This window comes from Urocampus carinirostris, chromosome 3, assembly GCF_059441175.1.
Source record: "Urocampus carinirostris isolate Australia breed hairy pipefish chromosome 3, RoL_Ucar_1.0, whole genome shotgun sequence".
NCBI lineage: Eukaryota > Metazoa > Chordata > Actinopteri > Syngnathiformes > Syngnathidae > Urocampus > Urocampus carinirostris.
Genome location: NC_142351.1, coordinates 32,705,529 through 32,733,368, shown reverse-complemented (window position 1 = coordinate 32,733,368; position 27,840 = coordinate 32,705,529). Strand labels below are relative to the sequence as shown.

At 41.3% G+C, this 27,840-nt stretch overlaps 2 protein-coding genes across 2 annotated transcripts; both read left to right on the top strand.

Annotated features, from left to right (window-relative positions):
• On the top strand, window positions 1-5,464 carry LOC148369483 (SH3 and cysteine-rich domain-containing protein 3-like). Its single transcript, XM_088329955.1, has 13 exons — window positions 1-229; window positions 1,784-1,810; window positions 2,091-2,169; window positions 2,369-2,522; window positions 2,600-2,697; window positions 2,920-2,980; window positions 3,094-3,191; window positions 3,281-3,350; window positions 3,439-3,488; window positions 3,646-3,728; window positions 3,837-3,888; window positions 4,735-4,872; window positions 5,158-5,464. Exons 2-13 carry the CDS (start codon window positions 1,803-1,805, stop codon window positions 5,263-5,265), a joined length of 999 nt encoding a protein of 332 aa, XP_088186081.1. The 5' UTR covers window positions 1-229; window positions 1,784-1,802; the 3' UTR covers window positions 5,266-5,464.
• Window positions 5,465-9,616: 4,152 nt separating this feature from the next.
• LOC148369482 (neurexophilin-4-like) lies at window positions 9,617-19,994 on the top strand. The gene is made up of 2 exons (XM_088329954.1): window positions 9,617-9,705; window positions 17,154-19,994. The coding sequence occupies exons 1-2, from the start codon at window positions 9,649-9,651 to the stop codon at window positions 17,970-17,972; spliced, it is 876 nt and encodes a 291-aa protein (XP_088186080.1). The 5' UTR covers window positions 9,617-9,648; the 3' UTR covers window positions 17,973-19,994.
• The last annotated feature ends 7,846 nt before the right edge of the window (window positions 19,995-27,840 follow it).

Here is a 27,840-nt window from a genome sequence, read left to right as displayed (position 1 = left end):
ACCCTCACACAAGGATTTAGGGAATCATGTTGTAAACCACCCAAAGAGAACGAAGTCGAACAAAAGTAGTAAGACTATTCGCTATCGCATTGCTTGGTCAGCTGGGTTATTGGACTCTGATCAACTGACTCCCGCTTCCCAAACTCTTATGATATTGGAATCAGCTGAAGGACTCAGTCGAGGAAAGAAATAGGACAGTCAGTCTTTTATTGTGACTTTACGCCAAAAGGTATGTATTTCTCAGTGTGTTTTCTCTTCACTATTGTTTTATTTTAAATTTTAACTACAGCATGTCTGTACAAAATGATATGATCTACACGTAATATCGTTTTCAGGTTTGGTTGGTACAATATACAAAGCACTTACAACTTTATTTATTTATTTACTTTATTTATATCTGTACATTCAAGGAAACTGTGGGGGTCAGATGCATCGACATTTCGTTCTGTATACACGTGTACTAGAATGACAATAAAGTAGATCTGAATCTGAATCTGAATCTGAATTATGATGTGAATCTATTACAAACTAAGAGGAGTGCAATAAGACAACATAAAAACTTGTATTTCACAAGTGTTGGATTTTAAATCATAGTGCGCCCCTAACTTGTTCGGAGGTTAAATTTCAGGAGCGTAGAATTGTATAGCTGAAGGGAATAAGAATTGTTTGTATATTTTTTTTCCTGCCAATTTTTCAGTATGATTATCATTATTGTTATTACTACTATTATTATCTATCCATTCCTTATCTGTATCGCTTATCCTTACTAGGGTCACGGGGGTGCTGGAGCCCATCCCAGACATCTTCACCCTAGTGGGCAAGGGACACCCTTAACTGGTTGACAGCTAGTCTCAAATATTATTATTATTATTATGATGATGATGATGATGATTATTATTAATATTAATATTATTATCATCAGTAATAGTAGTAGTAATAATAATATATATTAATGATATCCAATATTCTAATGCATTTTTATTATTGTTGTTGTTATGGTTGTCAGTATTGGTATTGTAGCATCGGTGGTGTGGATGCCTTAATTACTGACCACCATTGTAGAGTAGTAGGATTAATGATATTAGTATTTTGTGTGTTCTGTTTAATTAATTGTGCAAAATGTATTTCATTGTTTAGATTTGATTATAAAATATGTTTTAGAGGTCCTATACATGTCATGGTCGCCTTGGCGACCGGTCTGCCCCGCCCCCTGGGCACCAGCTGAAGCAGTTCAACTAATCGCGTGTCTGCTATTTAAGGCTGGATTGTGGGCTTTGCGGGTGCTGGCTCATTATATACACATTGTCCGTTCTGTTATGCCTTGTCCTGTTTTGTTGAGTTGCAAGAAGCCTGTGTTTGCACGTTTTGTTAAGACCTGTTTGTTCTGTCTTGTCCCTGAGTTATGGACAACTTTTATTTTGGTAAATAAAAGTTTTGGATCGTCACGCAATTGAGTTCTCCCTTCCTGCCTCCTGCCTCCGTTCTGGTCCGGTCACCCCCCTTCCACTCCATTCCGTGACATACAGTATTTGGAAGACAGTATTACCTTAAAATCCACAGTTAACGAGCAGTAAGCTGTAGAAATGGTAAATGAGACGGTATCCGTAAAATAAATGATCAATTGACATACAAAAAATAAATATTACAGCTATCACCAAAATAATCACCAAAACCACCACTATTACAATTACTACTTGCTGTCAATTGTGATAACATTGATTTTACTAATCTGAGCAACATTACCTGATATTTAAGAATGAATAGCTATTGTCTCTCATTGTAGGTATTGCTGACAGAACATAATGGACCAGTAAGTATACTTCCGGGAATCCGTCTCAGTTTTCAAGACATAGTTTGGCTTTTTTGCTTTCATTTGGATGCCTATTCAGGTTTAACACTACAATTACGAATAATATAGAATGTTGGTTTATCTGAGAAGGTGTAGAATTACATTGAGAATGGTTTGTGTGAATACATCAAAAAATGTACAAATGCAGCCTGGAAATTGATTTGGAAGATTTTGATAATTTTGTGTTAAATAGTTCAAACGTAATACTGGTGCATCATCAGTATTTTGTCTCATCTACCAGGGAAGATGACAAAAACTCAGTGGACATTCATGACAATCCTCCAGCTCCTGACAATGTCGTAAGGGAGGACGGAGACACGGTGAGTGATGGGGATGAGGCAAGCCAAAGCGGACTCAAAAATAACCCAGAATGCAGAATGTTGCCAACTAAAGAAAAGTATGAGTAGAATTGTAGAGGTATTTTTAAAGACTTCAATGCAGGTATTTTCAAGAAAATGATTTCTCTGTCAACATTATGAACCATGATTCAATTGTTACTATATGTTTTGTGGAGTCTAGGTGTACTTTATATATGAAGAAGAAGTAGAGGTAGAGGAAAAGGAACCAGAACCTCCACCACCTGTCATCCGTGTCAATGACAAGCCCCACAAGTTTAAGGACCACTACTGCAAGAAGCCCAAGTTTTGTGATGTCTGTGCTCGCATGATAGTGTGTATGTCATTTACAGTGAAGATTCTTTTTCTGAAACTTATTCTCAGGCTCTTTCACACCAATCTGCTCATTTTACAGTGAACAACAAGTTTGCGCTGAGGTGTAAGAACTGTAAGACCAACATCCACCATTCATGTCAGTCCTATGTTGAGTTCCAGAAGTGCTTTGGCAAAATAGTGAGTCTCTCTTGTCTGGGTTTTTATTGAACAGAAAATTATTTTGGGGCCTTCTTAATTGGAACGCAGCCATTTTCCAAAACACAGAATAAATTTGTTAAACTGCCTTGCACCATTTCGAGTCATCTTGAATATTGTTTGTCTAATTTTCCATATTTCGGCTTTAGGTGTTTATTATCCCTCACGAATAGTGTAACTGTTTTATTTTATTTTGGCTGTTAGCCTCCGGGTTTCAGGCGGGCCTACAGTTCTCCTCTGTATAGCAGTGACCAACCAGATCCAAGTAAGTTTTTTGGAAACACTGATATCCTGCTCATTTTGAGAGATGTATTTTTGTCTCTTCTGTTGCTTGTCATTGATCACTTCTGACATCTATTCATTACCATCATCAACCAGACAATCCAAATCGGAACGACCCTGTCTTTGATACTCTCAGAGTTGGCGTCATCATGGCAAATAAGGAGCGCAAAAAGAATGAAAATGACAAGAAAAATGTAAGTGACCTCTGTTATTAATTTTAATATTTGTCATTTGTACCAAAAAGCTTATATAGAAACACAGCAACTTTGTTTTTTATCCTAAGATGCTGTTGATGATGGAGGAGGAGGAAGATGAGAATCAACAACCTAAAGAAAATGAAGAAGGAGGAGAAGGTACATAAAATATTTTCAAACTGGAGTTCATATAACCAGATACTAATTAACAGCAGGAAAAAACATCACATGATTGTTGATTGTGTAGGCAAGCCTGAAGAGAAGAAAGAGAAAGGAGGAGAAAAGGCAGATGACAAGGTATTATGTACTGTACAACTTTGTATTTCGTATTGATAAGAGATACAATTTTAACTGCAGTCTACTGGGTTGTGATTTATTTCTATGTTGTAATGAAAAGTGTCTTTGGGAGTACTTATTTTGCATTGTGTTAATTTATTTAAAAAAAAAATCACAGCAAAAAGGAACCTTCTCTCAGTCTCACTACTACTTGGCTCTGTACCGCTTCAAGGCCATAGAGAAGGATGATCTGGACTTTCAGTAAGTATAAAAAATAGAACATTTTTATTTTTGTATCTGTTATTATCTAATGTCATAAATATGATGTATACAAATTCATAACCGGATTTATTGTCTGCTCTATAACAGCCCTGGCGATCGCATCACAGTCCTGGACGACTCCAATGAGGAGTGGTGGAGAGTAAGTAGTTTCTTTCTTCAAAACAGCTTTATACCGTATGTATACTACAATTCATAATTCATAAAAATGTGAATTAGACAATATACTATCTTCCATTAACCCATTGCTTCTCAATGATTTTCTTTTATGCCTTCCTCGGAAGAAGAAATCCTCTCGCCCCCCCCCTCCCAGGATCGATTTTTTTTTTTTTTATATGATCACATTATATTCGCGTGGACAAAACTACAATTGCTTGATATTGATGATAACATGTCACCTCCGACCACGTCAAATCTACACATTTCGTCACATTTTTGCTGTAAACTCAAACATCTTATAGGCGTGATTGGATTTTAATGTCTTTAAATGCCAGCCCAATTTATTTGGTCTCATGCTGTCCGCTAGTAAAATTTTTAACATTGAAAACACACTGGTCTTTGTCCAACTCCCTCTGTGGTTGTGGTGAAGGCTAAATATAAACATAACACTCTGCCAAAGAAAACGCCACTGTGCCCTAGTGTAGTGGAAGTGCAATTGCACTTTATTTTGGGAAAGTAAAAAAAAGTTCCCCAAAGTCTAACGCGCCCCCTTTGACGAAGCCTCGCGCCCTCCCCCACACTATTTCAGAACCACTGACTTAACTTGATACACGTGCTTTTGATATCTTACTAAAGTATGACCCATTGTGCCTTATAGAAGGTATGTAAAAAAGTAAACAGAAAATTAGTATGATTTTTATTTAAAAGGAGGAATTCACAAATGGAATACAAGCCCTTTCTCCTCCCAAATACCCTTAAACTCTGTTCCACAGCACCATAAAAGATACCAACTTATTTCAAACATTAAGTTTAATGATTTTCTTTCCAGGGGAAAATGGGAGAGAAGAGTGGATATTTCCCTACCAATTACCTCATTAAAGTGCGTGCATCGGAGAGGGTTTACAAGGTCACTCGCTCCTTTGTTGGGAACCGAGAGATGGGACAAATAACTCTGAAAAAAGACCAGGTAAGAAAACACCTCATAGCACTGTTCCTCCTTTTAATTTATTATTTCATTATACAAAAAAAAAATCTTACACCAGTGGCAGAATGTTCTTCTTATTTTAAGTGTAATGTGCTATTTTATTAGCGAAAGAAGATAAAAAAAAAGAAAAGAAAAACATACACTAAATATTCTACCATTGTCGTAAGAATATATTCCCCACAGTGGTGCTTTGCATAATGTGAAGTTAGAGTGAGTTGAAAGTGCTTTATTTGGCCAGACTGTGGCATTGCCTCTCTGTCTTTTCAGATTGTAGTGAAGAAAGGAGATGAGAAAGGAGGCTACCTGAAGGTCAGCACTGGACGCAAGCTGGGCTACTTCCCTTTTAATCTGCTGCAGGAGATCACTGTGATTTAAGAAAATGGCAACAAATGTCTGTAACAAAATAATAACACATATACATTGATGTTTGACACACATTTTTTCCAGGATATGGGATGAAGCACGAATAGTCCGATCTGATTTAAAACTCATCATTTTCATTGGTTGAACTCTTTTTCGCCGTACTGTCCTTTGGTGGTACAGTATAGTACAGAAATGCATTATAGACGCTAAGCATGGCAAATCCCCCCCCCCCCCCCCCCCCCCCCCAAAAAAAGCCTCACTTGAATATGTTGTTTTCTCTGAGATATTTTTAATTTAATTTCTGTGACAATAGCAAAAATTTCACAATTCTACCTACCTACCTACCTACCTACCTACCTACCTACCTACCTACCTACCTACCTAGCTGAATCCACCTACCTACCTACCTACCTACCTACCTACATACCTACCTACCTCCGTACCTACCTACCTACCTACCTCCGTACCTACCCACCTACCTACCTATCTACCTACCTACTCACCCACCTACCTACCTACTGACGGTAGCTATCTGTACGTGGTAATTTGTTATTCAATAACTATGTCATCATAAGAATATACCATCAGCAGACGAGACAAGGTGGCTTTAAATAGTTTATGCAGTGACAATAATTATTAGAAATAAACAATAATTCACATATCTGACTTTACATGGGCTAGAGAAAAGGTCTGGAATAAATAAATATCACATTCAACATATATATTGTTCTGATTTTATTTTGGAAGCTTCTAAAATACTGGTAAATTGTGTTCTGGTGATAAAAATGATACAATGAGTAATGACAGCATTCAAAACACTTGAAATTTACACCATGAGTCATTTGCTAAATTAAAAAAAAAGCTTATTTATTTCTCATCAATGTACACACAGCACCCCGTTGTAATAGAAAAAAATGATCAAGTATTCAGACCACGTCCTCAATATTGAGTAAAAACACCTTGAGATTGCACAGTTACAAGTCTTCTTGGGAAGATGGAATACATTTTGTGTTCTGTCACTGTTGCCGTGGCACCTGATTGGTCCCCGCCGTCTGGCGCCAGGTTCTGTCACGGTTGCCACGGCGCCCAATTGGCCCGCTGTCTTTGAGTTGCCTGGTGTCGGAGCATTTGCGAAACTCCTGCTAAACTCTGTTGTGATACGTCAAGCCCTGTGAATCCCCGTTTTTGCCTGTGTTTTTGTTCTTGTTTTGCCAAACCTGTGAATCCCCGTTTTGCCTGTGTTTTTACTCTTGTTTTGCCAAGCCCAGTGAATCTCCGTTTTTGCCTGTTTTGCTCCTGTTTTGTTCTCGCCCCGAGCTGTTTGATTTTGACCACTTCCTCGTACCTAGCAATCTACTTCTGTGACCATCAATCCCCGGATCGGGTGTGCGCTCATTTCTCTTCTCCCCAATAAACTGTGAGAAACGTTACGCGATTGGGTTCTGCTTCCTGTTTCCTGTTCTGGTTTGTGACATCTCAAGGTTTCATTTTCCTCATGTTGAGGTTTTTGAGTTTTTCCTTGCCCTCATGTAACTTTTGGATCAGGGGATGGTTTAATAATAGTGTTCTTTGTGATTAAGGGCTATACAAATAAACATGACTTGACTTGACTAGTCTGAAAGGTCCTGCTCACTTTCAAGGAGGTTGTGTTTCAGGATATCTATACAGGACCTGATTCATCTTTCCTTCAATTGCAACCAGCCGACCCGTCCCTGCAACAGAAGGACACCATCAATACATGAGGAGCACACCACCATTTTTCACTGCAGGGATTGTATGGGGCAGGTGATGAGCACTGTCTTGTTATATTCACACTATGCAGGCCTTAATTTATCCTGTACTGAGAAGAGGCTTCCGTTGGGCCACTAAGGATTAAATCCCCAAAGGGCGCTGTAGTAATAGTTTACTTTGTGGAACTCTTTTCGCATCTACCTACTGCATATCTAGAGTTAGCCACAATGATCTTTGGTTTACCTCTCGCACCAGGGCTTTTTTCCTGCCATCGCTCAGTCAGACTAGACGCCTAGGCAGAATTAGGGTTTTCATGAACTTCTCCAATTTGATGATTATGGAGAACATTGTGCTCTTAAGAACCTTGAGAGCTGCAGAAATTCTTTTTTAACCTTGGCTATCTGTGCATTGCCACAAATCTGTCTCCGAGGTGTTCCTTCGACCTCATGATTCTCATTCAATCTGACATGCACTGTGAGCTGTAAGGTCTTAGGCAGGTGTGTGCCTTTCCTGATCAAGTCCAATCAGTATAAATAACCAAAGACTGACTCAAATTAAGGAGCAGAACAATCTCAAGAAGGTACCAAAGAAATGTGATATATCATTTTTTTATATTGGTAAACTTTCTACCTTCCATTTTTTTCTTTCAAATGATGTGCTGAGTTTCATTAAAAACATTTTTTTTCTTTTTTTTTCAAATGGTTGCAATGACATTGTACCGAATATTGAGGCCAGTTAATTACATCAATAAATTATTGATAGATAGATAGATAGATAGATAGATAGATATATACTTTATTCATCCCCGTAGGAAAATTCACACTTCCAGCAGTCTACCCCGTTGTTTATTAACAGATTAACATGATGCCCGAGGGTGCTTGTAGCGGATGACGTCACGCCAGTCCAAAAGTTCGACATTCCTGCGGCAGATGGAAATCTTTTCTTTGTGAAAATCCAGGGATACACCACCTCGTGTTAGCAAGTCCGCCTCCTCTCCGATTCCCCCCGGCTTTCATGTCTCTGTTTAGCGACGTTGAAGCCGGATTTCTCCAGGTGGCTCCGGGTGGCTACACGTTAGCGTCCGGAATGCTAAACGTGAGCCACGTTTCCGCAAAACACAGCAACTGCGCTCCCTGTGCGCTTCGATGTTTTCAAAAAGCACTCGATGATCCTATTTGGTCGTGAGTTCGCATTTACCATGATTACGGATGGTACCGAAGACTTATAACGCCGCTAGCCGCTTCGCTAGCTTCGGCTTTTCTTCCACCATGGGCCCCTTCATCACGCCGGCACGAGAATTCCTCAGGGCAAGGAGTTGAAATACACGCATTTCTTGTGCGTTAAAACCCATGTCCATAGGATAGAAGTAATCCATAGTGTAGTTGTCAAAACGGGAAGAAAAAACACCGAAGATAGGAGCAGACAATAAAACAGTTGGGCAGCTGCTGGAAAAGGCAGCCGCTCGTGGCAGCGCCGCTTTGATCTACTATTCTGAAGAGACAAGTTCAATATTACTATTAAACTCGTTCCGTCTTTATGTGCACCACATCAGTTTGTAGATGGTTTGATCAGGAGAAGGCATGAAAAACCACATAAACGGGCTTGCATACACTGAAACATAAATCTGAAGGTGGCTACATGTCAATTTGGGTGAGTTAATCGTGTAATCGACATGCACAGAGTTATTCTGGTTGGTATAAATGATAGTTTTGACACATTAATCAGACAAGATATTTTGTAGTTCAGTAATCTCTTATCAGAAGATAGGTCACACAGAGGCTTTTCTGTGTTTTGTTTTAAATCAACCTGAGATATTATTTTAATATGAGGCCTCAAACATTGACCTAACTTTCTTAAATGCATATCCATTGTTTCTTTTGTGCAAATACATGTGGGAACACAGTCATCGATCAACACAGATGAACTGACGGACACAGTTTTACTTAACTCTCTGCTGTCTTCTGTGGTTACTTAAGATTTATATTTGTTGGTCCAAGTGTTGAGAGTAAATCAATTTAAGCTGTTCCACGATCAGGGTTGGGTAGGGTTACTTTAACTGGCTTACTTTCAATTACTTTTGGATTAGTCCAATACCAAATATGCTAATAAAAGACAAAAGAAACTAAATATGAATAAAATTATGACTCACAACACGTGGTGAGCTTTCTCTCCTGGCTTTGATCTCTTTGATCTCCTGCAAAACTAACATAAAATGCGACAGAAAGAAAAAGAAAATAAATCCAAACATCTTGCCAACATCATTTTTGCCGTTCCATGTATTCCGTTACTCCCCAAGCCTGCACAAAATTTAGTAATACCCAACCTTGTCCACGATTAAAGAAGGCTAGTTTGTTATTTGCTGTTACACATATGAGCCAGACAGATTTCTCAGACCATTAGAGGACTTGCAAGTATATTTACTATATTTCAAATACTCTTAAATTAAGGAATCCACTCGAAGAAGCTTCCGGTGATTTGAATGTGGCTGTCATACCAGACAAGAACCCACTGGAGAAGATTGTGTATGTTTTCGGCAGAGAAATGCTTTGCTTTGAAAGGGGGTGGGAGGAGGCTAGGGCTGTTCAGGCTGTAACTGCAGAAAGCGCTCAGTTCATTTTGGTGAAAGGATTCAAGCTTGCTCTTCTCAGTATTTTTTCATACAAGATGAATGCCATTGGTTGGAAGTTGACCATCACTTGCCTGTGGTTCCTCCCTTCTGCGGTAAGCTAACTTTTAATTGTTGTACTTCTAAAAACTACTTTTCTATATAGTTTTTGCAACTATTTAATAACATTTATTACAGGAAAAAAATTGTGATAGAATCTATCTCAACATTAAACGGAAAACATTTTTAGCTTTTAAACTTGGGAAACTACAAATAGTAGGCTTGTTTTTTTTGTATTATGCTCTTCAACATCACAATTGAGGATTTTTTTTTTTTTTTGCTGAATCTTTTGACAATTACAACAACAACCTAGATAATTTCATGTTCAAACTGATCTTTATAATAGTGTAGCTCTAAGGACGGATTTGCTCTGAAAGTAGAAGATTAAATTTTTTCTTGTCATGAGGCAGATTTTGGTAAGACTGGAAAGACGTTGACTTGAATATTATTAAGATACGACTCACCGCTTTTCTGACTTAAAAACATATTTTGCTTTGACTTTCAAGCAATATCATGTACTGGTAATATTCAGTCTCAAGACAGCTGTAATAACGGAAAAAAATGGGTGGCATCTTTAGGAATCGTCTTAAAACACATCTGAATTATTTGGTCATACCTCCAGCAATGTTCATTGTTTATGGTCCGTGTCTGTGAATTTATTTCAAATACTTATTTAAATTTTTGTGACTCACGCTATTAATCATTAAATTACTTACATTTCGGTGGACCACCTTGAATTTATTATTAACTGATTACACGTCAAAAATGTTCATTGTGCCTGCAACCTACTCACTTCTGGTATTTATTTATTTTTTTCATAAAGAATATTACTTTAATTTTTGCAGTTAATCTGTTCCATAAACAGTGGATTTCTGCAAAGTAGGAATCATTACATATTTACTTGTGTGCACACGCAGTTTTCCTCATACATAGTATTTTGATACTGCAAAGCTCCGTGGACTTGTCGTGCACTGACGAATGATTCACAGACTTTTTTACTTGCGAAAAAACAAGTTTCATTTGAATTGGTTGGTCTATCTATTTCCATTTTATGGCACGGCGAAAGTGCCACTATTGTATCGATCCATCAGTAGTGGATGCCACAGTTATATCCATCCATATGTAGTGTAAGTCCATGCTTGTGGCAAAATATGTACGAGCTTGTTTGGTAAACAGACGGGACTTAGCAAAAGAATTAGCATTTGGAGCAACGAGCCATAAATGTACAGTTCTACGTTGATTTTGGTGAGTGAAATGAATGAAATCACCCTTTATTTCATGTCAAAAGTTGAATTAGGAAACGACTTCTCTTTGTATAGTGGCGTTGCTCCTGCTTGCCCACAAATCGGAATACTTGCAAACAATGTTCGCTCTAATTTTCCACGGGTCTGAGCGTTCACACAAAGTCGGTGAGCAAAGCTTGAAACAACAGTGAGCAACGGCAATCCCAAGTGTGGCAACTAATCCATTATCAAACATGTCCAAAACTTGACATCAAGTTACATTTTACTGAGTTTCCGGCATTGCAAAAACTTTTTTCACTTTTTAATTAATTGACTCATGTATTATTGCAAAGGTTGTACGGCCTACAAATGTCATTTGTTTTCACAACAATTCTTTCACAAGATTTCCATTTCTTTTTTTTTCTGGTATCTTTTGTCGCATAATACTAACATTTTTGGGGGCTTATTTCGTCGGTTGCACGATACACAACTGTATTTAATCACATTTTTTGGAAGTACAATGTTGGCATTATTGGAAATTATTTAAATGCAACACAAACGTATTATTCTTTTCCCCTGTTTTTTTCTTTTTTTTTAATTCCTTTAAAAATCTCATTGTGTTTATTTTTTCCTAGCTGTTACTTTTTTCTTTTCTTCTTGATTTACTTTTTTCCTTTGTTTGTTTCTTTTCTTTTTTTCTGGCTTTTTTTCTGAATTTTCCAACTTTTTTCTCTTCCTTTTGAGTCTTTTTTTCTCAGCTTTTCACTACTTTTTCACTTTGGTATATTTTTCTTTTTGTTCTATTTCTCCCCTTCCTTTAAGTCATTCTGTGCACAATTTTACATAATATTTGGTCGTGTAGGGATTAAAGAAGCAAAAACAACCTGAAGAGCCGTTTGGGACCCGAAAGAGCAGTTCTTTTTAGTGAGCCGAGCCGAAGAAGCCGGTTCTCGAAAAACTCTACCGACTTTACTCAACGTTCTACTTCGACATTGACATCAAAATACCGCATTTAGAACACAGCGTCAGGGAAACCCGTGTATTTCTACCTTCATGCACTGTAACTTTGACTTAATTAGTTCTTTAATTAGCAATTTCGAGCCCTGATTTTTGTGAGCTGACTAGATTTGTTTTGTGCACGGAAAAGCTCTGGGTAGTGCGCAATTGCGCACGTACGCAGCTTAGAGGGAAAATTGCGCTGGATAGATTTTCTTGTGCGCTGAGAATGCGCAGGCAGTGCGCGACTGCGCACGCGTGCAGCTTAGAGAGAACATTGCTTGCAAATGGCATTTAGACATGGTTATTTGTTTGTCACTTGTCATGTGAATGATTCAATTTGATCTCTCCAATCAGCGCCTTGGAAATAGATGGCAGTTCTCCGATTGATTTTAGTGTACTGGTGCTTTTAAAATGACACTGAAAATCTGCGTTGCATTTTGTGTTTATCCAAATCAGATAGTTCATATTTGGCTTCACTTGTCCACAAAATATTTTGCCTTAGCTTTTGCAGAAGACTCAGTGGTCAAAATAGTAGACTTGAAACATGTACCAATATCATTTTTTTTGACATAGTGACCGCTACTTTCTTGGTGTTATTCTTATATTTCACTTATTCTAAATTCATCAACCATCATCATACCTGTCAAAACCGAGTGACTAAAATGCATACAAGTCTAGCTAAAAATAAATCATATCTCACATAATTACATAGCTTGGGTCTTCTTGTTTATTCATTCCTCAGCCCCTCCAAATACTGGGCTGGCACTCTGACTCTCACAGGATGTTGCTCTGGGTTGGCATCACAAACCAACTGACATGGTTGTCACATTGTAAGTTCTAATTGGGCTTGGTGAGAGCAGTGCATAAGGCGGCAGGGGCTGGCTGTGACAGAGCACAGAAACGCGGATGCGAATTGACAACTTGGCCAAGGTGGCTGGAGGTGATCCCACTTAATGACATCCCGCATGGGAAATGCTTATTCCAAAAATATCGAGGAAAATGCAAAAATTGGTCGGCTGTCTGCAAGTTTTCACCGAACAAGTTTTGCTTCCGTCTGTAGGTGTTTCAAACTGAAGCCAAACTTTTACTTTCAAATGCCTTTAATGAAAAGAACTCCAAGTTGATAACTGAATTTGCACTGTTCATTTGTTGTGCCCACATTTTTCTGTTTTCTGTTCGTATTTTCAAGGAGAGCGTCATTTTAGGAAAATCAATAGACTTTTCCCACAACACACAGTATTAGAAAACTGAAATTATTTATAATATTCCTGATTTTTTCATATTGGATATGATCTCCAAACACTGGAGATCAAAATGACACGACAACTAATAAAAAATGAAATATTTCCAAGACAATGTCATCGTCATTGCTCAAGTTAAAGGACTTTGTGTTGTGTCTATGAAATGCTACTACAACACGTTTTCACAAAATAGATAAGGCATTTCAACAATAAAAAAACAAACACACACAAGTATTTTGCCAAAAATGCACTGATAAAAATTAGAGAACACTTTTGGGTGGCTCCCACTTAATGATTGTATTCTAGCAGATTGTGCTAATTTCCTTGATTATCTGTCAATCCCTGTTTAACTGGCATTCTAACTGACTTTGCAAGATCATACCTGTCAACCTGTACGTTTTTGCTGTACAAAGTATGTGTCAGGGGGACCAGAACAGAGCAGGAGACCCCAGAGCGTTCGTTACAAGTCTTTTATTTGGGGAAGCGTACAGGGTTAGCGGGAGACGCGATGACCGTCGAACGTCAGCAGCAACGCCGTGAAGACAAATTCGGAACACGTAGCCAATCGTAGCGTGGGACGGAAGCAGGTCGAGTTTACCGGGACTGGAGAGAAGATCGTAGCGTGGGACGGAAGCAGGTCGAGTTTACCGGGACTGGAGAGAAGATCGTAGCGTGGGACGGAAGCAGGTCGGATCGGAGGCAGGCAGGCAGAATCAGGTAAACAAGAAGGCACAGGTAATCGGGAGAGTCATACGGGGTACAGAAGTAATCCTTCGACGAAGAGGTCTCCGCGTAGCGTGCTTAAAAAGGGAACATAAACCAATCAGGAAGCGCATTCCAGCACGCAAGATGATTACCCCAGGTGGCTCCACTTGGGTAATCATGACAGTATGTTTATTATGCATTTTAAGACATGTACGACGTACAAGAAAATCTGTACGGAAAAACGCAAATTTGTCAATTATGGGTATCATCCTGTAAACACCGACTATCATAAAACGGCAAATATATCAAGTCTAACGAGTTCGCCGCGGTAGCCTGTATCTGGGTGTCGTTTTTTTTTCCCGTTGCAAACGAAGCTAGTGGTTTGATGCTACTGTGCGCATGCGTCTGCCGCCTGGAGATTTCCCATCATGCATCATTCTGAAAAAAAATGGTGTAAGATTATTTTGTATTTTGTAAGGGAAAATACGACAGTTTGTACGGGCATGGAGCCGTGGAGGTTGACAGGTATGCAAGATGCTGCGCTGTTCTTAAGTGACTGAAAGCCTCCAGTAGCAGGTTGTTCAGATGAAAATGAAAGGGATGACACTTTCAGCCATAGCAAGACAATTTGATTGATACGAACCTGTTATTTAAAAAATATTCTATCTTTACAATACTACAAATTCATTCAAAAAGGCTGCTTGTCCACTGAAACAAATGCAAGAGAGGACAAGTCACAGCAGAGGATGTCAGTGGGCAATCATTTCCAAACTGCAGCTAGAATTGCTCGCCAATTCAGTGGTGAACATGGTAAGTTTCTCTCTCTCCATACAGTCTGTTGCCGTTTAAGAGCATTTGGACTGAAGGACCACACTGCAATGACCAAACCTCTCATGAGCAAAGAAAATAGAATGGCTAGACTAAGCTCTGCTGAAGAGCATGTTGTGTGGACAGAGAACTGGTCCAGTGTTCAATTCAGTGATGACATTTTTTTTAACTTATATTGGTCTGATGGGAAAAATTATGTTTAGCGACACATTGGAGAAAGACTAAACCCAAAGTGTGTAAAAAAGTCAGCGGGGCAGGAAGAGTCATGGTTCTTGGCTTATTTTCTGCAAGAGCTCAGGGTTAATACTTGCGTTATTACCTAATCAGCCTGCAGTCTTAATGCACGACAATACTACATTTCCACAGCAAACCGGGTATTGAATTTCCTTGAAGGTGAACACATGGAATTAAAGGCGCGGCCTTCCCAGAGTCCTAATATCAACCCAATAGAAAACCTCTGGAGAACCCTTGTTGACAACGTTATGGCCAAGAAACCCACTACAATCACCGAACTGTGGAGGAGGCTGGAAGAAGAATGGACCAAAATTACACCAGAGCAGTGTGAAATACTAAAGTGCTAACCTGTGGCCGCAGATGAACTCGAGTCCTTCAGAGCATAGGCCTGTACACTTATCAACAACTGCTGACTAATTTTGATAAGTGCGTTCTCTAATTTTGATCAGTAAGTTTTCTGAATAATATTTTATTTTGTGAAATGCTTTTAATCATTTTGTGAAAAGGTGTTGTAGAACCATGATATAGACACAATGAAATGTCATTTAACTGTGGAACCGTGAAGATAATATGATTTCAAAATGATAATTAAGTCAAGGTACGTCATGTTTATTTGTATAGCCCTTAATCACAAAGAGTCTCAAAGGGCTGCGCAGATCAAAGACTATTGCAAACTATAATTACAGACTATTCACCTAGGTGAGGGCAAATGATACACGTATTATCAACATAAAGCAGGGGTAGCAAACAAGTTTGACAAAGAGCCGAAATTTTTAACTGTGAGAGTCAAAGAGCCACACCACGCACTGATCTGCCATGACAGACAGACACACACAAACACACACAATTAAAAACATATTTCCCATAACACACTCCTTTCCTTACAATACAAGTATTGTTCTTGTGTTGATTTCAAGGAAAGTGTCCACCCTCAATACACACACACACACAAAAACTAAACAATAAACAAAGCAAAGGACCACAGTATATAGAAAATATGATGAGGCAAAGAGCCACATTCTTATTGGCCAAGAACCGCATGCGGCTCTAGTGCCACGTGTTCACCACCCCTGACATAAAGTATAGGTTATTCATATGCCATGGAGTAGAAGTGTGTTTTAAGCTTAGATTTAAACATTTCCACTGAGGTTGCAGATCGGATCTCAGGGGGAAGAGAACACTCTCGAACCTGAGGATCTCTTCTTGGCTCTTGGGATCACTAGTAGACCTGCATTTTCAGAGCGAAGGCTCCGGACCGGAACATAGGGGGAAATTAAATCTGAAAGATATGAGGGAGCAAGTCCATGCATGATTTTGTATAATGCCAACAGAACCTTAAAATCACATCTTAAGCTAACAGGGAGCCAATGCAGGTTAGCTAAAATCGGGGTAATGTGATCAAACTTTCTTGTTTTAGTCAAAAGCCTGCTGAAGGCTCTTGATTTAGGACTTCGGGAGACCAGGGAGTAGTGCATTAGTAGTTATTACTAGTGATTGTTATTTTTTTTAACTTTGAGAGGGCTGAGTGGAAGATCTAACACTGTCAACTGTCCATCTGTGTCCGACACTTGTCACTGTCAGTGCAACAGCCAACTGCCTTTGTGTATTTTTCCTCACATGTTTTTCTTTGTCCCAACATGTTTTTTTTGGCATAAATTATAGTTGTGTGAGTGTATATGTGAGTGTGTGCATGCTCTTAGAGCGATTTATTTTCTATTTTTCTATTTGGGAGAGTAAACATATTTCTCAATGGTTTTGATGCAAAAAAAAGAAGAAAATACATGAGTTGCAGAGATGACAATTACTCACATTGTGATTTATTCTGACTGACAGAGGCCCAAATCAGGGATTAAATAACCTTGAGCTCTTGCCACACATCATGACTGACCTGACCAGATTTAATCATTCTGACTGATTTTTTTTAAATTTTTTTTTTTTTGCTGTCATAGGCTCCTCCGCTGTCCCTGGGCCCAAAATGCTTTGCACTGGCTATTGTAACACCACACGGGCTTGGCTTTTGGATAATGGATTTCAGTGGCAAAAACAAAACCCTAATTCGTATATGAACACTCAATATGGTTCCTAATACTATAACATAATAAAAACAATGTATGTGATTTTTTTATACAGCTTCTGCCATTTGCATTTATTTGAAACTGCATAGCGAGCCAAATCAAATTGCTTCACAGCTCTTGTATTCATACCTAATTTGTATTCAATTAGAAGCTTGTTTTGTTTATTGATAACTGAATATTAATTTGGTGTTCCTCAAAGGGAAGAGAAACAACTGGTACCTCTGATATCCCGAGTCAAAAATGGAGAACGTTTGAAGACGAAGAAGCTGCTGTTGGCGCAGCGCTGAAGGTAAAGCATATTTCAAAGGACTTGAAGACCATCTCTACCAAATACAAAACCCCTGCGTATGGATCCCTCAGCCCATACAGCTGGCCGCATAACCATTCCCAGGCTCTTGATCAACATTCCCACAGCCCTCAGTCCAAACCTCATTCAAAAGTCTCCCCAAAGTCCAAGAAGATTTTGGGATGGGGTGACTTTTACTTTAATGTGAAAACTTTAAAGTTCAGTCTTTTGGTGACCGGAAAAATTGTAGACCACATCAACGGCACGTTCAGTGTTTACTTCAGGCACAACTCTTCTCATTTAGGGAACATATCAGTCAGTATCGTTCCACCTTCTAAAGCTGTAGGCTTAGAGGTTCTGGATCAAGGAATTCCCAACATCCATACCAGGAACTTGGTGCTGCTGCCAGACTCCGCTTTGCACCTTCAATCTACTAACGCCTCCCTGCTAGAGCGGCACAAGCAGCGAGATTTAATGGTGACGACGGAACTCAAATGCCGCATCGAGTATCAGAGAACAAACCGGTCCAAGAAAACCAAACCCTGCATGTATGACCCAGGTCAAACGTGCTACTCTGAAAACACCCAATCACAAGCAGCATGGATCTGTGCTAAACCTTTTAAAGTTATATGTATCTTCATCGCCTTCACTGGCACCAACTACAGACTGGTCCAGAAAGTTTGCCCGGATCGCAACTTTCAGGCGGAACAGAACCAGCAGAATTTTGGATGACTGAATAATCAAACACAAACTGTTTACCAGGATCTAAAGTAAGTTTGATGCACAAAGTCTTTGATGGACCATTACATTGAATCTATCTATCTATCTATCTATCTATCTATCTATCTATCTATCTATCTATCTAACTACCTACCTACCTACCCACCTACCTACGTATCTACCCACCTACCCTGGTCATATCCCTCGAGAGAGGTGAGCGACAGCAAGACAAACACATACACATTGAATCACTTTTATTAAAGTTCTAACAAAAAATGTGAATAATACAAATTGTTAAAAAAGTAAAACATGTTCGACCCTTCCTAAAGAGCTGGATTTTCATCCATTGGTAAAAAAATTTATTCTAAAATAAAAATATTTTTTGGGTGGAGAAAACAGTCATCTTCACAAATTGGAAGAGGTGCTGTTGGTGCAGTTTTTTTTTTTTTACGGATGTGTGATTGGAAGAAAACACAACTTTGAAGGTGTTTGAGTAAGAAATTGACATTTTGAGCTAAAAAGTGGATGCAGCTGATTATGTATCTTCTAAGAAACAGCTCATGACATGATGAGAATGTGTATCTTGCAAATTTCGCTAAAAATCAGATGCATAATGGATGTTTGCTAATACATGTGTGGTATTAATGCTTGAATTGGCTTTAGCTGCCACTGTATGGCTGATCTCAATGAAATACACAGATCGTAGATGGAGGCACTTTTCTCAGTAAATGTAATGCTGGAATTCGACTCCGATACTAAGAAAATACAATTACGTTATGTTGTAAAAAAATGGAGTTCGTGTTTAAAGGTTATTCTTGTTGGAATGAATGGGGTAAAAAGTCAACACAGGTTAAAGAAAGCTATTTAATGTTTTATTTGTGTTGTGATGAATTGTTGTATTTTGTGCTGTTTGTGAATCTGCAAATGGAGTTATTCGATGTGTGTAAAAAAACGAAAATAATTCCAGTCAGAGAGCATACATGCTACTGGCTTTTTTTTCTGTGTGTGATGGCTTTCACTTTCAACAAAATAAAAAAAATGGATTAAGTGATTGTTACTTTCAGAGCTGTTACAGTTGAAGCTTGAGCTCAATTTAAAACTGAAAGGGACAGTGCAGTATTTGACCATTAGATCTCACTGTATTGTGTAGTGCAGTGGTGGCCAAACCGATCCTCGAGGACGCATGTCCTGCATGTTTTTGGGGTTTCTCTACTTCAACCCAGGTGATTCAAACCCCCTGGATCATTATTAAGCTCCCTTGTTTTTTGGGTACCCATAGCAGCAAAATGCTGGATGATTATGTCAGCTGCTTCTAGATGAGGCTCATGTTAAGTCAAGTCATGTGTATTTGTATAGTCCTTAATCAAAAGGAGTCTAAAGGGCTGCACAGACTACTATGACACCAACCCCTGATCTAAAACCTACATGAGGACAAGGAAAAACAAAAAAAAATGCTAATTTCTTGACTTACGAAAATGCATGTTTAAATGTAAGTCCATGTATTTCTGCTTATTATTTGAATCAAAATTGTTTTTTTAAATTAATGATTTTCAACACTTGGGGGTGCCAAATAATACACCATGTCCCTTTAAAGTTAGACAGCAGAAGCTCCTTGAGAATGTTTTATTTTCTGCAGAAGGGTAACAAATAATCCATTGGCATGATTGAAAGATGTTTTTGTTGCTACTGTTCATGCAAGTGATAGTAATGAATGTTTTAATGTGTATCAAATTGACCAACAGAGCTCTCTTTGTTGATTGACGTTTGTCATGTGACATTTGCAGAATAAAATGTTTAATGTGTGCCTTTGAAATAAAGGACATTCATATCTTCAGATATATTCTTTTAGGAGCATATATTTGTGATTGCTTTGTTGTTTTCAGTTTTTTTCAAATTATATCAATATTTGAACTTTGGAGGATTTCTCAGAAATGTATCTTAATTTGAAATGATGTCCACAGTGCCTAAGGATCCTGTTGTTAACAGTAGTCATGTTCTGACGTTCTGTTAACGTTTTAAAATATTATCACAGCGTGAAAAAGAATAAAAAACATGGTGTTTCTTCTTCATAACGTATGCAGTATCCTTTGTTTAATAGCAGTGTCAGCCAAGAGAAAATTAGTAGTGCAGACTATTCTATATTGAAAGACAGTTGATGCACAGCTTCCTGTGCTTTACGTAAGACTTAATACCCCAACAGCTGAGGAAATATAATGAAAGCAAAAGATGAAAGAACGAGCTTTGTTTATGTTGCAACAATAACTGTGTGGGTGTTTGGACAATGTGACACACAGCAATGGGACAACTAACAAACAAACCTTTATATTACCATATTACCATTACACTTTGAATAATCTTCCATTAGCACACCTATGTAAAGAAATTAAAAAAGATGGATTTTATTCACTGGTTTTGTTTAAACCATCAAAAGACCCAGTAGTTCCACTCCTTTGTTTCCAACCCCCCTTGTGCAAAGTGTATTAAGTTGTGTGATTAAAGTCGTTTGGCACTGGCTCTCCTGCCTTGTTTACGAAAGACGAGCTGAGAAATCACACCAAAACCTGCAACTTGAAGGATTGAACTTGTGCCGTTATGTTCTGATCATAAGTTCATTAAATTTTTATTTCACAAACTAAAGAGAGCAAAATTGACTGAGGATTTTCTGTCGGGCCTCTTCAGGATTTGACTTGATACAAAATGTTGCAAGAGAAGTGGGAAAGTTCACAGTTACTCAAACAGCAGAGCATGCATATAGAATATGCTGTTAATTATTCTGTGTTCTTGTAGTCTGAGCGGAGGTGCTGAGAGTTTTTATGGTGAAAGAGAGTTCATTTAGAATAGTGTTACTCAACCTATTTTGAGGCACAGCGCACCTTTTTCATCGCAAAATAATAATCTCACGGCTGAAGTACTAGTTTTATTTTTTAATATAGGCTTTGATGTAGCGGTAGTCTCCATTGAAAAAAACGGCAACATTCATGTCACCAAAGTGTCTTGAATAGAAATCCATCTTCAAGGCTTTGCCCCATTAAAGTTGCATGTTCTTCTGTGCGTTAACTAAAAGGAGAGTGATAATTATTTGAACACTACATGTTGCTGTGTTGTGTAGTGCAACCGAAAAAGCTCAAGGAGGAAGATAAACTACAGAGACTTAAAGAGACAAAAAACTCACCATTTCCTACTCTCATTTTGAACAGTCTTTTTGAGGTTAATAATGTCAGCTCCCTCTAGATGAGGACCATGTAATGTAAAATCAAATGCTAAATACTCATCTCTCATCTCATTAGCTACAGAGCTTATCCTCAGTAGGGTCGAGGTGGTGCTGGAGCCTATCCCAGCAATCATCGGGCAGTGGGCAGGGGACACCCTGAACTGGTTGCCAGCCAATTGCAGGGCACACGGGGACAGACAACTCACTCGCTCATTCACACCTAGGGACAATTTGGACCGGCCAATTCACCTGAAATGCATGGTTTTTTTTGGAACGTGGGAGGAAACCGGAGTGCCCGGAGGAAACCCATGCAAGCACGGGGAGAACATACAAACTCCGCACAGGAAGTCTGGAGCTGGATTTGAACCCAAGCAGGAGGTTCCCAAGACATGAACTGTGCCGCACATGCGCTAACCACTGCCCCACCGTGCTGCCTGCTAAATACTCGATTTATGTAAAACATTTTTTTAAATGTACGCTTATATGATAGTTCATGTATTTAGCTCATTTAAAACAATATTATTCTTTAAATTAATCGTGTTTTTTTTTTTTACCACTGTAGGCGCTATATGATACACACTGTCCCTTTAAGACAGTGGTCGTCAAACTACAGTCTGCACGCCATACCAGGCTCGCCCATTGATTTAATCCGGACCGCGAAATGATGCTGAGAGAAGCATCAGAAAAAATGAGCTGCTTTTTTATCATACAATGACCTGCAGTTTTAAATTTGTCCACTGGATGCCGCCAAACCCACGCACCAAACCACACACTGTAGCTGTGTATATTGACAACAATTTATCAAACAAAGAACATTTGTGGAAGTACCCATCAGAATATTATTTTATTTACTGTATAATACAAGTCTTTGTTTAAGACAATATGATTGTACTCACCTAGATTTCTTAGCCTCTGTCCCTTTGTGTACCCCCATTAAAACTATATTTTTCAGCTCGCTAAATTCTTTATACTGTAGTGGGTTGTACATAATTCACCCACGGAACTATTGTTTAGTTAGCGAGTTCCTAGGGGGACTCTTAATTCGACCGGTTCTAGCCACTCTCGTGTGTTTGTTTTGGTTATCGCAAGTTTACATGTTATTAAAGCAGCGTCCTTTGGCACCTTTGTTTGACACTCCGCCTACGACTCCCGTCTCTGCTCGCTACATTGGTGACCCCGACATTAGTCTCGTGGAAGTTTCCGAGGCTGTGCATACTACTGAGCATACAGTCATGGCATACGCGCCCGTTCTCAAGCTCCCCGAGTTCTGGGAGTCATCAGCGCTAACGTGGTTCGCACAAGCAGAAGCTCGATTCGCCCTGCACGGAATCACTAACGATGACTCTCGCTATTACCACGTGGTGTCTGCTCTGGGGAGCTCAACTGCAGCCAGAGCGGTGAGTTTCATCACATCCCCTCCTGAACTGGATAAATATAAGGGACTGAAGGCATATCTCCTCAGAATCTTTGAACTGTCGCGTTCTGAGCGTGCTCGACGCCTCCTTGCTATTCAGGGCTTAGGAGACAGTAAGCCATCGGATCACATGGAAATGATGTTAAACTTGCTTGGCACCGAAGAGCCAAATTTTCTTTTCATTGAACTTTTTCTGCGTCACATGCCGCCGCATGTCCAGACGGCGCTTGCAAATACAACCATTACAGATCCGCGTGCACTGGCAGAGGAAGCGGACCGGTTTTTCCTGGCCACGCATAGATACACACATGAGGTGCTGGCCCCTACACGCGCCTACACACCATCAAGTGCGACGCCCCCAGCCAGCAAGGCACGCGCGGCCACCGACGATCAGAATGTGTCAGGTCTGTGTTACTACCATGCACGTTTTGGGCCCAGGGCCAAGAAGTGCCGTCCCCCTTGCACCTCCAACGCGACGGGAAACTTCGAGGCCTGCACTCTGTAGCGGCCGTGAGTGCAGGCGCAAGAAACCGGCTACTGTTCATCCGGGACGCCATCTCCGGCCAAAAGTTCTTGTGTGACACCGGCGCCCAGAGGAGCGTCCTCCCTGCCACTGTGGACGATGTGGGGGGGGGAACACATGGACCTCCATTAACTTCTGCCAATGACACCCCCATCCGCACATACGGGACACGGACAGTGGACGTGTGTTTTGGGGGTCAGCAGTTTACATGGGACTTTGTCACTGCGGATATTGCTTTTCCTCTTCTTGGTGCAGATTTTCTGTGTGCCAATGGATTACTCGTCGATGTGAAAAATGGCCGCCTCGTTGACGCATTGAATTTCTCCTCTCTCGCGTGTGTCCGCGACAAGGGGATTTTTGAGGGTCTGTCCAGCTCTCTCTTGGACGGTGATATTTACCACCGGCTCCTCGCCGAGTTCCCCAGTCTGGCGAAGCCCACCTTCTCAGCCTCCACGACCAGACATGGGGTTGAGCACCACATTGAAACCAAGGGGCCCTCGGTTCATGCCAGGGCCCGACGACTCAATCCAGACAGACTGGCAATTGCTAAATCCGAATTTGCTAACATGGAACGTCTCGGCATCATTCGCCGATCAGACAGCCCCTGGGCCTCTCCATTACACATGGTCCCGAAACCAGGCGGTGGCTGGCGCCCATGCGGGGACTATCGCCGCCTTAACGAGGCTACCACGCCCGACCGTTACCCGGTCCCGCACATTCAAGACTTCTCTGCACACCTGGCGGGCAAACTTCTCTTTTCCAAGGTGGACCTCGTGCGCGGATACCACCAACTGCCAGTGCATCCCTCAGATATACCGAAGACGGCCGTGATAACTCCATTTGGGTTGTTCGAATTTCTCAGGATGCCGTTCGGACTGAAAAATGCCGCTCAGTCCTTCCAAAGGCTGATGGATTCAGTGCTCAGGGACATGCCTTTTGTGTTCGTCTACCTGGACGACGTCCTGGTTGCCAGCTCCTCAGAAGAGGAACACTTGGAGCACCTCAGAGACCTCTTCACCAAGCTCAGTCAGCATGGCCTGATTATAAATCCCGCGAAATGTGTTTTTGGCGTACCCTCCATCCACTTCCTTGGGCACCTCATCACCAAGGATGGGGCTTCCCCCCTGCCGTCTAAGGTAGAGGCCGTCTCCACCTTTCCTCAGCCGCCAACAGCACGGGGCCTCAGGGAGTTTCTCGGCATGGTGACATTCTACCATAGGTTTATTCGCCGAGCCGCTGATGTCATGCGCCCACTCTACGAAGCCCTCAAGGGTAGGTCACCCAATCAAGCTGTTGAATGGACCGCTGAGAGGATCAAGGCATTCAAGGACACAAAAACCGCGCTGTGCCAGGCAGCCATGCTGGCTCACCCAGCCCCCGGAGCCCCAGTCGCACTGACTACAGACGCATCAGACCTTGCAGTGGGTGCTGTGTTCGAGCAGTGGGTTGACAATGCTTGGCAGCCACTCGCCTTTTTTAGTCGCCAGCTGGTCCCCAGAGAACGTAAAAACAGTGCATTCGACAGAGAACTACTTGCCATCTGGTTGGCGATTCGCCACTTCCGTTTCATCTTGGAGGGCCGTGAGTTCATCGTCTTTGTTGATCATAAGCCTCTTACGTTCTCCATGTCCAAGACGTCCGAACCATGGTCTGCCCGCCAGCAGCGCCAGCTGTCATTCATATCGGAATACACGACTGACATCAGGCACATTGCTGGGAAGTCCAACGTGGTTGCGGATTGCCTGTCCAGAGCAACCATCAGCGCTGTGCAATTGGGGCTTGATTATTCCAGTATGAGTGTGGACCAGGCTTCTGATAACGGCATCCAAACGCTCAAGAGCTCAGACACTGGTTTGCGGCTGGAGGAGGTTGCGGTCGGAAACTCAGGGGCCAAGCTTTGTTGTGACGTCTCCATGGGTTGGCCTAGGCCGCTTGTCCCTGCTGGCTGGCGTCGGGCTGTTTTTGAGGCAATACATGGCCTGTCTCATCCTGGCAGGAAAGCATCCATTAAGCTAGTGGCCCAGAAGTTTGTGTGGAAAGGGATGAGAAAGGACGTCCGGGACTGGGTCGACTCATGCGTGGCATGTCAACGCGCCAAAGTGCACCGTCACATCAAGGCCCCATTGGTACCATTTGCCATCCCCGAACGGAAGTTTGACCACGTTAACATTGACCTGGTGGGCCCACTGCCCCCTTCACACGGTTTCACTTACCTCCTGACGATGGTGGACAGGACGACCCGTTGGCCTGAAGCAGTTCCGCTGACTTCCACCTCAGCTGTCGATGTGGCCCGGGCGTTCATCGGAACCTGGGTCGCCCGTTTTGGACCCCCTGCAGATCTCTCATCTGACAGGGGCGCACAGTTCACCTCCGAGATGTGGAACACGGTTGCCGAGAGCCTTGGAGTCAAACTTCACCGCACCACTGCCTACCAAAGTGTCTTGAACTATGAAAGCGGCCTTGCGCGCCAGCCTGACCGATGGGGACTGGGTCGATAAGCTACCCTGGGTCATGCTGGGACTGAGGACCGCTCCCAAAGAGGACCTTCAGTGCTCTTCAGCTGAGTTGGTTTACGGTCAAGTGCTGCGGGTGCCAGGTGATTTCATCCCAGACCCAACGACACCCTGGGCTGCATCCAGGGAGAAGTCCATCTTGCAGGGCACTGCGGGAGCGTTTGTGCCTATCCCCACATCGCGACACGGCAGGCCAGTTTCACGGGTTCCCCCCAACCTGCGCTCGGCTGGTTTTGTTTTCATTCGCCACGATGCCCACCGCGGACCATTGCGCCCTCCTTATGATGGACCGTTTAAGGTCCTGCAGCATGGCGACAAGACCATGGTCGTGGACATCGGTGGTAGGCCAGAGACTGTCTCCGTGGACAGGGTTAAGCCTGCCCACATGGATATGTCCAAGCCATTGGAACTGGCCCAAGCCCCACGGCGCGGCCGTCCTCCTGCGGCACGACCCTTCGGTCCCGTGGGTACCCACTCTGACCCTCCGCCCCCAGCAACTGTGGGCTTTCCAACTGAGTCCACAAGCTCTCACCCCCCTGCTATTCCAACTCCTTGTACCCGCAGTGGCCGGGTCAGCGTCCCAACCAGGCACAGAGACTTTGACTATGGGTGAATTCTGGGGGGGCTTGTGTAGTGGGTTGTACATAATTCACCCACGGAACTATTGTTTAGTTAGCGAGTTCCTAGGGGGACTCTTAATTCGACCGGTTCTAGCCACTCTCGTGTGTTTGTTTTGGTTATCGCAAGTTTACATGTTATTAAAGCAGCGTCCGTTGGCACCTTTGTTTGACACTCCGCCTACGACTCCCGTCTCTGCTCGCTACAATACATGCTTTTTTCAAAATCACATTTATTTATCAAGATACTAAATTGAATGCAATAAAACACTTGTGAAGCAGCCCTTTTGCATTGAGGTTTTCAATGCAAGTAATCAAATTTAGAGCTCAAAAAATGGGATATTATGTTGCTATTACAGTACTCTAAATTCAAGTTTTTATTTGTAAAGAATATATCTATTTGTATATTTCTTTTGTTAATGCAGCCCACAATTCAAAATGTTTCCCTACCCCTCCTTTAAAAGCCCCGGTGTGTAACCTTTGACCACTAGATGGCACTGTATTGTCTAATGCGAACGAAAACCACAAAGGACAGCATATCTGCACGATACTGGACAAAAATGTCAGGGACCTTAGATAGGGATTCCATGTAAAAGAAATACAAATTTTTCAACCTATGTTTATTTTTTAATAAAATTGTTGGCATTCAAATCAATAGACGTTTTTTGTAACACTAGGAGGCACTAACTATTGCACACTGTCCCTTTAAGACAAAGAAAAAAATAACATTAATAGATACCGTCAAATGTTACGTCATGTGGAAACAGCATGTCATTGGCCAGATTTTTAAACTAATGAACACGATTTTGATGTGTTGCGGTTCACAGATCTCTCGACCAACTAGATTGTCGGGGCACCACTTCCTGTGGTGTGTCTTGGGCAAGTGCAGCCATTCCTCTCCAGGCCAGTTTTTTGGGCAGGGAGGTCTTCCCCCACATGAAACAGATGGTATTGGTTTGCATGGTTACCAGTAGCAGGAGTGGACTCCTGATCTGATTTAGATACTTTTTCTTCACCATCCGGACACTGTTTTAATTTTAATGTAGAGCGACATCCCACACTTCAGAAATGAGCCGGACCTCAATATTTCGGGCTAGCGACCACAGCGAAAATACCAGATCATAAATAGCACTTGGTAAAAATAGTATTAAAAATTCAACGTGTTTAATTGTTTCATGTGTTCGGAACGAGTAATCCCCAAAAGTTTTTTCTGTTTTTTAATTTTTTTTTTTAGCTGTGTTATCAATGCATATTTTGAAAAATTCACTGACCAGGTACACAGCAACAAACCCGTTCAGAAAATATTTGGATTATAATTTCATACCTGTCAACCTGTACGTTTTTGCCGTACAAAGGACAAAGTACGTTAATTATGCATTTTAAGACGTGTACGACGTACAAGAAAATCTGTACGGAAAAACACAAATTTGTCAATTATCGGTACCATCCGGTATACACCGATTATCATGAAATGGCAAATCTCATCTCATCAGCTACACCACTTATCCTCAGTAGGGTCGCGGGGGTGCTGGAGCCCATCCCAGTAATCATCGGGCAGTGGGCAGGGGACACCCTGAACTGGTTGCCGGCCAATCACAGGGC

What these genes read in the sequence shown, in the direction of transcription:
- LOC148369483 (XM_088329955.1), top strand. An exon ending in CTGTGCTCGCATGATAGTGT is followed by an intron (nt 2,523 to 2,599) that starts GTATGTCATTTA and finishes CTCATTTTACAG; the next exon opens with TGAACAACAAGTTTGCGCTG. An exon ending in CCAATGAGGAGTGGTGGAGA is followed by an intron (nt 3,889 to 4,734) that starts GTAAGTAGTTTC and finishes TTTTCTTTCCAG; the next exon opens with GGGAAAATGGGAGAGAAGAG.
- LOC148369482 (XM_088329954.1), top strand. Translation starts at nt 9,649, where the DNA reads ATGAATGCCATTGGTTGGAAGTTGACCATCACTTGCCTGTGGTTCCTC. An exon ending in TGTGGTTCCTCCCTTCTGCG is followed by an intron (nt 9,706 to 17,153) that starts GTAAGCTAACTT and finishes TGTTCCTCAAAG; the next exon opens with GGAAGAGAAACAACTGGTAC.